The sequence below is a fragment of the Microcaecilia unicolor genome, chromosome 1 (genome assembly GCF_901765095.1).
Source record: "Microcaecilia unicolor chromosome 1, aMicUni1.1, whole genome shotgun sequence".
Classification (NCBI taxonomy): domain Eukaryota; kingdom Metazoa; phylum Chordata; class Amphibia; order Gymnophiona; family Siphonopidae; genus Microcaecilia; species Microcaecilia unicolor.
Window position 1 is genome coordinate 150,428,616 of NC_044031.1, and position 12,946 is coordinate 150,441,561.

The 12,946-nt window shown below is 40.5% G+C and overlaps 1 protein-coding gene across 1 annotated transcript in view; it reads right to left on the reverse strand.

Annotated features, from left to right (window-relative positions):
- The window catches only part of DGKB (diacylglycerol kinase beta), an 876,561-nt gene that overhangs the window by 826,375 nt on the left and 37,240 nt on the right, over positions 1–12,946 (reverse strand). Inside the window, exon 3 of the mRNA XM_030201293.1 lies at positions 8,867–8,887. Coding sequence (XP_030057153.1) covers positions 8,867–8,887 — 21 coding nt within the window. The remainder of the gene's footprint in view (positions 1–8,866; positions 8,888–12,946) is intronic.

The following is a 12,946-nucleotide window of genomic DNA, read 5'->3' on the forward strand; positions in this document are numbered from 1 at the left end:
TATGATTTTATATATTGAAACTATGCTCCACCTACTGGTGCCCCAAGGAACTAACAATGCATTCTTTGACTTTTTTCTTTCTAATGGTCCTGTGCAGAGATTTGACTACTAGATATTACTTCTTATATTAGCTCTATTTATTAAGTCCTGTAGGTTAAGTGAAGACTGCTAATCCAATTTCTGATCTACCGCCTATTCCAGTTTGGTACTTCTGCTACAACTGACCTCTGACAAGAAAAAGAAGCGCTACCTTCTCCAATGAGAAATTTCTTTTGTCCAGATGATGTCATTAATTTAGACCTTTTTGGTTATGCTCTTAAATATTCTGCTATATTAAATATTTTTGAGGGCTCCTCTTTTCCAGAACCTACATGGCACTTTACGTATGAGCTCTCTATTACAACAGACAGCGATCGTGATTCCAGAAGATACTTCCATCACCTGGACTACTTATAAGTTTTAAATTTCTGCACATTAGTCTTCTGCTTTGACTATGACTATTTGCTAATCTACCCTTCTTTCTGAATCATCTAACTCGTAAGTCCTGCTGGCCTCCTGCAGCTGAGGGCCCAACCCTTGGTGAATGTTAGTCATCGCAGGTGAAGATTCCATATCTATTGGCAATAGATTGCAACACATTGCCCTCCATACATCAATAACTTGAACATTTACCATCATCTCTAAATTTTAATTTTTACTCTTTTCTTTTGTTCCATATACTTAACCATTGTTATTTGATCATGTCTTCGTAATAATTACCAATCTGTCTCGCACATTATGCAAGCCAGAAGTGGGGATATATTATGCAAATCCCAATTGCAAATCCCAATTCCAAATCCCAATTCCCAATTTTAAAATTTAATTTTAAGTTGAATTAACTTGAAGCTCTGATCCTTACCTATTTATGTAAATTGGTTTCCCTTTTGTTTTTGCACTTAATTAGCACTGTTTTCTCCATGTTTACATTGTCTTTCATTTCTCTTGACATTTATTCAATTCACACTGATTATGCCCACCAAGATATGGCAATGTATCATTCAGGCATACAGTCATTTTGCTTATTCCTTTGCTAAACTCTGACTCTTGATGGACTAATTATGATTGTGCATGCCTAGAATAAAGACTTGGAAAGATCCAAGTTTGTACACCACAAGTACGTCTTCAAGATCTATCCAGGCCCAAATGATGTTAGATCCCCCAAGATTGTGGCAATAACCTTTACACCTTGCAAACTACTGGATCACAAGTTTTGGGTCCATGTGAAAGATATACGGGTTTACTCAGCCGTAGAACCAGATGTTACCAGCCTACCCATCTCAAGACCAGCCACTTCCTTCAGCAGGCCAGCCTGAAAACCCAGCCCTGTTAGATCTTCCAGATCTCCGTCCAGATTCTTCGGCGCTTCCACCGCCTCAACCATGATCGATGAAAGAGACTTTAGAACTGATACTTAATTTGAGAATTACTGTTGTTGTTTATGGACATTATAGATTCATATTTTGTTTTATTTTCAGTTTAGCAGTAATCCTGTCTAAAAGGTTTTATTTTTATTTTCCTATTATTTCCTTTATTGTTCTAATTGTTTTTTAAGAGTTTTCCCGTTATTTCTGTTTATGTAATTTAAATTGAAGTTGATATTGCTCAGATATAAGGGTAACATCAAACCCTAATACTGGCTATGATATCATAATGTAGGTGTAAACCCTGTTAGTATCAACCAGATATGCAATTGTTTAACTTTGGTGTAGGCTTACTTAAGCTGCATGTCTTTCTGTAGGTTTGACTAAGCTGCAAGTGGGGTAACGGATATATAAAATGCTTCCCATACTTCCAGGTCATTATGCATATGTCAAGATCCATGCATGACCTTTGTTATCCACTTTTTAGTGCTCATGATTGGATGCTAATGATGAGTAATAGTAAGGTCTAGGCATTCCGACCTGTTTAAGGATTCTGAATACCTACAACCTAAAACAGCCTGCAATCTGAGTACTAACCATATATTTGTTGAGCCACCATAACAATGCTTAATCAAAACCACTATTCCTTCCGAGGACTACTGAGATAGATACATTAGATTATCTCCCCATGCGCTATGCAACAGATATAATAGAAGCCATAGACAGACCTGATCCACCTGAAATTGCTATTACCTCAAGAGGGGTAACATCAAGATTAAGGCCCAAGGGGTGGGGTAATATAAAGGGAATTCCATATGCCCAAAAATATACCACCTAAGAATGAAGTTTTCTGTCTTGCATAATATCTGCTAGCAATCCATAAGAGCAAAACTCCCCCTCTCGTTTGATAGCTTGCCACCTTCTGGAATGGATGATGACGAGCTTGACGAGCTTTGTGTCACCCCTCTCCAGAGGGGGTGACAAGTGGGGAATGTATAATTATACTACAGCAAGAGGCCCTCACTGGATGCCCACCGGAAGGGTGGAAGGCCAGATTTTAGGACTCAGGCTGGAAAAATACCAGCTAGGTTTAAAAATCTATGACTGGCTGAGCAAGGACGTGCTTTACCTGTAAGTTAATATGTGTCCCCGCTTGGGATCCATCCACTGGAATAGTGGTGGGTCAATTTACATACCTTAAACAGCTTAAACTGCTAAAAGGCACTGACTAGGCCTCATTAGAATTTGGTGTGACATTCAAAAGCAGTGCAAAAGCCAAGATCAAGGAATTGATGACTAAAATCCTAACCCAGATCACAAAATGATATGAACCTAATATATCCAAATTTAGATATCTTCATAAAAAAGTTGTTTTGTTCATGTTTTGATGTTTGGATGTCCGTATCTAAGGAAGCAGCAGAGCTCCGGTCAGCTGAATCCAGAATTTGTCTGATGAATGTACCTGATTAAAGTCTGATATGCAAATAAACTCTTCATTCTAAATGATGGTTTGTGGGCTTCACTTAATGATGAAAGGCTGTAAGTACAAATGCTTTTGCTACATCAGGCTATCATTCGCTGCATTATATAACCTGTAGCTTAAATCCAGTTTGTCATAAGGCTGGTATCTATTCCTTGCCAGTGCTGAGAGGCGGACTAATGCGGGTATTTGAGACCTAACGTCTCTCTCAGTGGCAATTCCTTCCAAAACCTCATAACTCCTGGATTACCCCAGTACTAGTGTTATTTAGAGATGGAGTCAGATTGAGGTCACTCTAGCCTTCTGGGGGGGGGCTTGGGACCCCTTTATTCTCAACACATCCCGTTCAAACAAGATATAACCGAAATCACAAATGAAAACACACACAGCCTCCAAATAATAAACTCATGGGCGGACGCATTCCAACTAAAGCTAAACGCAGAAAAAACACAATGTCTCATCCTGTCCTCACAATACAATACAAACAAACCCAATACCATTATCACCCCAGATTACACCCTTCCAATCTCAGACAGCCTGAAAAGTTTGGGAGTCACAATTGACCAAAATCTCACACTCGAGGACCAAGCGAAAAATACAGCAAAGAAAATGTTCTACTTAATGTGGAAACTTAAAAGGATCAAACCTTTCTTCCCCAGGGATGTATTTCGTAGCTTAGTACAATCAATGGTGCTAAGCCATCTAGATTACTGCAATGCCATTTATGCCGGATGCAAAGAACAAATCATTAAGAAGCTTCAAACCACTCAAAACACAGCAGCCAGACTCATATTTGGGAAAGCAAAATACGAAAGTGCCAAACCCCTAAGAGAAAAACTACACTGGTGCCCATTAAAAGAACGAATTGCATTCAAAGTTTGCACCCTGGTACACAAAATCGTTCACGGGGAAGCCCCGACCTATATGTCAGATCTCATTGACTTGCCTACCAGGAATGCAAAAAGATCAGCACGTACATTCCTCAATCTACACTACCCTAACTGTAAAGGGCTAAAATATAAATCCACAAACTCGACCAATTTCTCATACATTTGCACGCAGCTATGGAACGCACTACCGAAGGCCATAAAAACAACGCAAGACCTAACTATCTTCCGAAGGCTACTGAAACTGATCTGTTCAAGAAGGCATACCATAAACATCCATCTTAAACACTAAATAATAAGATCCTACACGATCTAGACAAAACCGAAATCTTATCACTTGACCGATTAACCTCTTTGCTAGAAATGAACAACCACTAATACTTTAATCCTTATGTCGAATATGATCTCTTTAGTCGATGAGCTAATGTATGTTACAATCCGAGTTATTATTCAGGAACCTTCATGCAATACCATAATGTATTCTTCTTTACCATGTATGTAAGCACATGGTGTGTATATATATATATATATATATATATATATATATATATATATATATATATATATACACCATGACCTATTCCATGTATGTTACGTTCCATGTATGTATGCACCTTAACGCAATACCATTTGCAATTCTGTTACCCAGAAATGGCAACCACCATTATGGCAAATGTAAGCCACATTGAGCCTGCAAATTGGTGGGAAAATGTGGGATACAAATGCTACAAATAAATAAATAAAATACTATCATTGGTTTCTATGATAAATTGGGGCTGGAAAGAACCAATGTAAAAAAAAACTCTGTACATTGGAGGGTGGCCAAAGGAAGAAAAGACACCAGACTGCGAGAAGATTGAAAGAAGGTTAGATTGAGAACAGGAGTTGGCTTGACAGTACCCAAAAAATAGCTGTACCAGTATTTTAGAAGTGCAGCAAACAGTATTTTGCATGAGAAAGAATGGAAAGACTTTAGCAGAAAATGGCCACCTTTGAGTCTAAAGAGCATTGCTAACTACAATGTAGAAAGTTGCACAGGGACACAAATCTTACCAGTCCTCGTACATCCCCACTGGAATCTTACCCATCCCCACTAGAAACTTACCCATCCCCACCTGTCCCCTTAAGAATTTAAGCCGTCCCCACCTGTCCCCTTAAGAATTTAACCTGTCCCCACCCACCCCCGCAAGAATGGGAGGAGGAGACAGCACTCAAAGAGCTTGGTACTCGGTAGGTGAGAGGTTGGCACAAGTGCAGCGTACACCTCCATGGGATCCCTGCAGGAATTGTTTCCATCCCCACGAGAACGGAACTGATTTCATCCCCAGGGGAACCCCGTAGGGTTCTGCGGGATTCCCGCAAAACCCGTTCCCTTGCAAGTCTCTACTACAATGTAATACTCTTACATTGTAGTAGAGACTTGCAGTCTCTACTACACTTTACACTTAAAGTTGGTACTTTCCTGCTGAAGTCTCTTAGTTCTATCTGGGCAAGGGTGATTTATATCCTTGAGCAAAAAATGATGTTTTATTGATTTATTTTATTTATAGCATTTATATCCCACAATTTCCCACCTATGGGCAGGCTCAATGTGGCTTGCTACAGTCTGTAAAAACATACATCAATTAAGCAAACAAACAATCAATTTCATAGAAGTTAAAGAGAGAAAGGGTAATAGCAAAGAAGGGAAAAGGAGAAAGAGTAGTGGTGATCAATATGTCGCTTTGACAGGTACAGTTCAGACGTAAGACATGTTAGGCGGGATTTGAGCGTAAGCTTTTCCAAATAGAAAGGTCTTGAGGCGTTTTTTGAAGGTCGGGTGATCTGGAGTAAGTTTTACCAATTTAGGTAGACCATTCTACAAATGAGCGCTAATATAGGGGAAGGTGGATGCATAGGTAGTCTTATACTTGAGGCCACAATATACTGGGTAATGGAGATTTAGGTACGAACGAGCTGATGATCCTAGGTGGCAAGTTGATAAGGGTGTCCATATAAGCTGGGGCTTCACCGTAGATGATTTTATGCACCAGAGTGCAAATTTAAAAAGTGAAGCCAGTGCAGTTTCTCACGCAGTGGTCTTGAACTTTCAAATCTTGATTTACCATAAAATAAGCCTTGCAGCTGTATTCTGGGCAGTTTGTAGTTTGTTTTTTTTAGAAGCATATCTTTGCACCCTGCATATATTCCATTGCAGTGATCAAGGCGGTTTAGTTTCCAAAGAGAGAAGAACATTTGTCTGGTTGTAGAGTTCGTTTGTTGCTCCAGTGTTAAGTTTCTATCAACAATCACTCCTAATATTTTTATGGTCTCAGAGATTGGTAAGGCAAGCTCAGGAGTGATTAACGTTGGGGGCGTGAATTTGTTATAGGGAGAGGAGTGGCCTAGTGGTTAGGGTGGTGGACTTTGGTCCTGGGGAACTGAGGAACTGAGTTCGATTCCCACCTCAGGCACAGGCAGCTCCTTGTCACTCTGGGCAAGTCACTTAACCCTCCATTGCCCCATGTAAGTCGCATTGAGCCTGCCATGAGTGGGAAAGCATGAGGTACAAATGTAACAAAAAAAAAATAAGGCAGTAACAAAAAAAAAATAAGGCAGTGAGTTTTCTCAGTATTGACTTTGAATTTAAATGAGTTGGCCCAGTCTAGCATGGTGTGCAATCCAAGTCTTATTTCATTGGTTATTTCACTTAGGTCTTTTTTAAAAGGAAGAAAGATTTGCACATTGTTTGCATTTTTATTTGTCCTATCTTTGCCCATGTTTTAACCCTGGCACTAGAAACTTTCATCAGGAACTTAAATGATTAATTTACTTACAAAGAAAAGCATTACTAGTGTCTTGAATGTAACTAGGTTTATACATACATTTAACATTACATTAGACTTTACAAAAATTGTGGTTTAATGAAAAGTAATAGATAATCAGAACTGGAGTTACCACCTTATTTCATATCACAAGTAACAAGATAATCCAGTCATCTAATCTACTGCAAGCATAGATTTATTGTTTTAATTTTCTTGGAAAACTCAATAGGACAACAAAAATCAAATTTTCATGCAAACTGTCATGAAATGTGGCCATTCAGAGGGTCTATCCCCAGCACAGCTCAGAACAACAACATTAAAAAAAAAGCTGGCCACCTCACTGCAGGTACTTCCTCTTCTCTGTGTGCTAACTAAGGGATCCTTTTACTATGGTGCAACGAAAAATGGCCTGTGCTGTTGTAGGCACGTGTATTTGACACGCTCAGGTTCATTTTTCAGCGTACCTGTAAAAAAGGTCTTCTTTTATGGCTGAAAATGGACATGCGGCAAAATAAAAATTGGCACATATTTTGGGCATAAGACCTTACTGCCACCCATTAACTTAGTGATAAGGTCTCACACGTTAAACGGATGGTAATCGTCAGCGAGCGTACACTGCCAATTACTGCCCGGTTAGCACTACACGGTAGAAAATAAAAAAATATTTTCTGCCTCAAGTACTGGATGCATGTAAAAAAATGGAATGACCGCCCGGAGCACGCAGTAGCCAGGCGGTAGTTCCAAACTGACGCACATTGGCCGCGTGTAAGTGCCTATGCGCCTTAATAAGAGGGCCCCCAAAAGAAGTAACAGTCATTCATGAGAACCCGTAGCTTAACTATAACACTTCACCACTCCACCCTGACTCTGAATGACGTCTTTCTACAACTGTTTGCTTAGTTCTTCTCTGTCATCCTTGATCTCTTTAAACACCAATTGTATCTTTTACCCTGTAATGGTGATGCCATAACAGATCTTTGTAAGCCACATTGAGCATGCAAATAGGTGGGAAAATGTGGGATACAACTGCAATAAATAAATAAAAATAAGGGAATTAGTACATTCTAGAATTACTCCCATCGGCTAGTCCAGCTAGTCAAAATACTGTTACAGTAATTCCTCATGTCAAGCTCCTATACTTAGGATTTGAGAACAGGCTGAATCTACACTAAAAGATGGCTAATCTTTCCTAATATAGTAGCTACAGCATCCTACATTTTCGCCGCCACAACAACAATTTGAAGTTTTACCAGGAAAGGAATAGCTTCATGTTGTTGTTGGGTGTGCTCCTACCCTCTTCCAAACACATCAGCATGAGTTTGTTCTCCACCGAGACTTTTCCAAGATAGCCCCATCTAAAACTACCTTGACTAGGTGACCCAGCTCACCTCCAAGACATTCTCTTTCAACTGCCAAAAGCATCCCTACTGTACCCTCCCCCACCATTACTGTAGCCCACTGTCAGTGGACAGTTGGAATAAGTTTAGACATCACAGCACTGGAAGAGAGCTCTCATGCACCGGCGCAGTGTTTTTGATGATCCAGTATGGGGACAGGATGCCTCTTCAGTCAAGCTAAGTATTTGTGGAACTGTATTTTGATATAATTCATGAATTACCAGTTGTATTATTGGAACTAACGGGGATTTAATGTGGGAATTTTTGTTTTTTGATGACTGTGTGGGTTTTGGCTATTTTTCTCCGGGTTTTTTGGCGAGCAACTTTTTTCTCTGTTTTTAGAAGTTTTTTTGGTTGCTCTCTTTTTTCTGGAGTTTGATGATGCATTGAGGCCAATGATAGTATCTGGGAATTCCTTTGGGAAAATTAATACATTTGGTCAGAATGATGCTCTCTGAGCTTTGAGGCCTTATTTAAATTTTTAGATTTTTGTAGCCTCCCCATAGTCTTGTTAGAAAACTGTATGTTTCATGCTTTTAGATGATATTTTGAAAGTTTGATACCCCTTATGTATTTTTTCAGCTTTACTAATATATCATCACTATTCATCCTCGCTCAAGCTGGATCCAGAACTACAAGCTCATCCACAGCTAGCATCAAAAGATGGATGCACTGCCCAGGATGGCGGGTTGCTTTAGGATAGGGGTACTCAGAAGTGATCCTCTATCTGCCAAAATGATTTTCTAAGCCCAGTTGGATTTATTTTAAATGAATATTTCAACATTATGACAAAATAGTTCCACTAAGGGTGTCGCAGACCTTAATAACTTATTTGTGACTAAATTAATAAAAATTTAAAAAATGGTCAAAAGAGAAAAAAGGAAAGTAAATGGCTTACTTGTTTAAGAATATCTTGTTTCTGGAAAGCATAAAAGAAAAAAAAAAGAATTAGAATAAATAAAACAGTCATATATGAATACATTTATACTGATATTAATGATTTGTATAGGAAAATGGATTAGTATGGTGTAGTACTACATCATCAAAACAAAACCATGTTATTCATTGGTAGCCCACATTAGAAAACATATTTTAGCTTTTAAGTGTTAAACTCATTAAAATTCAAGTCACTTTGATTAAGGAGGAATCTGAAATCAAAATCTGATTTGAAGAGTAGAGAAACACTTTCAGATAAAGCAATGTTAAACAAAACCAATCAAAACTACCTTGACAGAAAAATGTAACCACTGCATTAAAAAGCAAAATAGGACATTACAGCCAACCTCCACAAGGAATTTACTGATTAAGAAGTTATTTTACTAAGCTGCAGGAAAAAGGGCCCTGCGGTAGCGGCAGGGCCGTTTATCCCATTGCGTCAGGGCCCTTTTTACTGCAATGGGTAAAAAGACCCTATAAAAAAATGAAAACAAAAAGAAAAAAAGCAACACTGGGCCTTCAAGAATGAGACAACAGGAGTACTTTATTAGCCAAAGACCCGACACGGGCCGTGTTTCGGCGCCCAAAAGGCGCCTGCCTCAGGGGTCAAATTTGTAAATATGGCGATCGTTCAGAATTGAGGTTGTAAATGCCTTAAAAAAGCCTGGGTGACTTGCATTGATTTCGCTGTAGCGCGAAAAAAGCGGGCTCCGGCGAGGGAGCCTTCTCCTGTTTAGTCCACCTACCTATAAAAAAATGACCATGCGGTAAGAGTACTCTTACCACGTGGCCATGCAGGGGGGAGCACATACCGCCACCCACTGAGGTGGCAGTAAGGGCTCCTGCAATAACTGGGTAGCACACGGCAATACCCAATTACTGCTGGGTTAGTTCCACACTATCCAATAAAAAATATTTTGACATGCCGGACATGGCACACGCTCAAGCTGGAACTACTGCCGATGGCTGTGTGGGCCAGCGGTAGTTCCACGATTGCATGCGGTATGCCCATGTTGGGCTTACCAACGCTTTGTAAAAGGGTCTCTAAGGTCCCTAATTAGTAAGGTGCGGGAATGTTTTGCAGTTTACCACACAGTAACTGCAAAACCTCTAAGTTAACTGCTGGGGCAGTGCCCAGATCGTCCCTTCCCACAGAGCTAACACAAAGATAATACACTTACTTCGCTTACTTACCTCCTATTTATTTGGATTTATTTTCCACATTTTTAAAGGAATTCAGTCAAGGTGGTGTTGTACAGCAATAATAAGTCAAACGTAAGCATTGGCAATTAGAGCAGTAAAAATATTCAAACAAAAATACAAAGTATGGCATACTATCCAACATTACAATGTCAACACAGTACGCAATAAAACATTTTAATAAACAGCATAGGGTATAAGCAAGGATGGAACACATAGATAAGATAGAGTAACAGAAATAAGAGGATTACTTTGAAGAAAGTTGCAAATGAGGTCAGAAAGGTGCTTGAATATTAGCTTAGCAAGAGTAGGTGTAAATAAACATGTCCTGCAATAATATGTGCAGCTGGTACCACTCCTTTTGTGTCTGTGCGTAACTAAAATATCAGTTACTTCTTCCATTAAATGCCTGGTTGAAGAGCCAAGCTTTCCCCTGCTTCCTGAAGTACAGATAATCTTGTGTTGAGCGAAGCCTTTCAAGGATGCATTCCAGTGCGGGGGGCTATTCCACAGAAGGCTCGCTGGCAGGTATCACTTTGTGTGATGTCCTTTGGAATGGGTTTATTTAGGGATACTCCTTGGGATGACCTTAGTGGTGTATAAAGGGAGGTCCTGTTCTTCAAGTACTCTAGGCCATTTCCTTTAAGGACCTTGAAGATCAAATATAGTTTTAAATTTAGCCCTGAATTGTACTGGTAGCCAGTGAAGTTTTTGCAAAAATACTGTGACGTGGTCACATCCCCACTTACAATCTTCTATTAGTCTTGCTGCAGCATTCTGAATCAATTGAAGCTGGTGTAGACCCTTTGTAGTCAGACCAGTATACAGTGCATTACAGTAATCCAGTTGATGTTATCATGACATGCACAACTAAGACAAAACTTGCCTTCTCAGAGTAAGGAGAGAGGCAGCATACTTGTCGCAAATGATAGAAGCAGCTCTTGAAGTTTGCCTGGATTTGGGGGTATAAGTGTTGAATCTAGCTGCATTCCAAGGTTTCTGACTTGTGATTTGAGGGGGGAGTTCATACTGTATTTCCCACAAGAGATATTGATGTCTGGTATGTGCCCACTTGTTTTAGAGACGCACAGAAGCTCAGTTTTACTTGGATTCAGGCAAAATTGTTGTTTTTATTCCATTCAGTAGACTGGGGGGAGAGGTTTGTTAGATGAGGGGAGGGGTGGGGGTGTTGGGGGATATAGCAGAGATGCTATGCACTTACCTTTACTGAAAACTGGTCAGAATGTGTCTTTGTCTGGTGTGGATCCCCAGCTAGTATGATCCCTGGTCAACTCTGTGGGGGGCAGGGGCTCCTCATCCTCAGGGTCTAGTGGCTGCTGCTGCTGCTGTGGTTGTTGGCCCTCCTCCAACAGGGCCTCTCTTCTTCAGAGAGCAGGCTGTATAGCATGCAGCAGGCCATGGAAATTTTGGCAACCTTTTCAGGATTGTAGAGGAGCTCCCCTCAAGAACAGTCCAGACATCTAAAGCGATTCTTGAGCTGGCCAAAGGTCCATTCTATGATGGTGATACTCTTATGCCTCTTGCTGCATGCCTCCTCTGCCTCATTTTGGGGGTGGACTTGCGGAATCATTAGCCAGGTTTACTGGGAGTAGCCTCTGTCACATAAGGGGTGAAGAAGGATCACAGGCATTGGTATGTACAGGCTGGTATGGTGACCTTGTGGAGGTGAGGTAATGGTTGTGGGTTCTGGGGGCATCTAGAGGGAGGGAGTGTGTTGAAGGTTAGGAGAAGGAGAGGGTATGGGGTTTAGGAATCCCTGTACTGCTTAACTAGGAGCCAGCCACCAGTGATCCCCCACCCCCCCAGTCAAACCTGCAGTAGATTCCTGCATGCTGGAGGATTTAGACATTGTGGATGAAGCGTGGGTTGCGGGCACATTCATCCAGAATCTCCCCTCACACACAACCTGCATGTTCACGGAGTCCAATGCAGCTTGGATAGTGGAGGTTCAAATAGGTACGTGACGCTCTGGTTCTGTTTCTGGTCGAAAGATCTATCATAGTAACATAGTAGATGACGGCAGAAAAAGACCTGCGCGGTCCATCCAGTCTGCCCAACAAGATAAACTCACATGTGCTACTTTTTGTGTATACTGTATAATTATACTACAGCAAGAGGCCCTCACTGGATGCCCACCGGAAGGGTGGAAGGCCAGATTTTAGGACTCAGGCTGTAAAAATACCAGCTAGGTTTAAAAATCTATGACTGGCTGAGCAAGGACTTGCATTTCCTGTAAGTTAATATGTGTCCCCGCTTGGGATCCATCCACTGGAATAGTGGTGGGTCAATTTACATACCTTAAACAGCCTAAACTGCAAAAAAGTACTGAAATGATTTAATATTTGAGAATCTGCAAAAAGCAGGTCTGAACAATGAGTCCTGATACAAACTTGGTACAATTTTTAAATCAAATATAGCATCTGTAATGAAAGATCAGATGAATAAAATGGAGCTTATTAGTTTTGGTATACAATGATACAGAGGTAATACAGAGTTCATGAGAAAGGTATGAAAAATATTGCAGCCGGAAGATGTGAAACTGTTATCTCAACGCTTCCCAAAACATGTTGATAATTAGCAGTAGCTGAGAACGGAAGGAGGTGGGCACATCCGACAGCAGATCGCATGGGAAAGTATGATCTCAGAAAGTGAGAAAGATTAGGAGCAAGGTTTCTCACCATTCACTTCTATGGAGAGGATAGAGTATAAAAGATGGCAGATTTTGGCTTAGTTTGAGAGTCCTCTCCAAAGCTTCTGTCAGACGGCGAAGCCCTGTGCGGCTGAAACCAGAATCTGATGTCTGTATTTGTATCAACTTGAA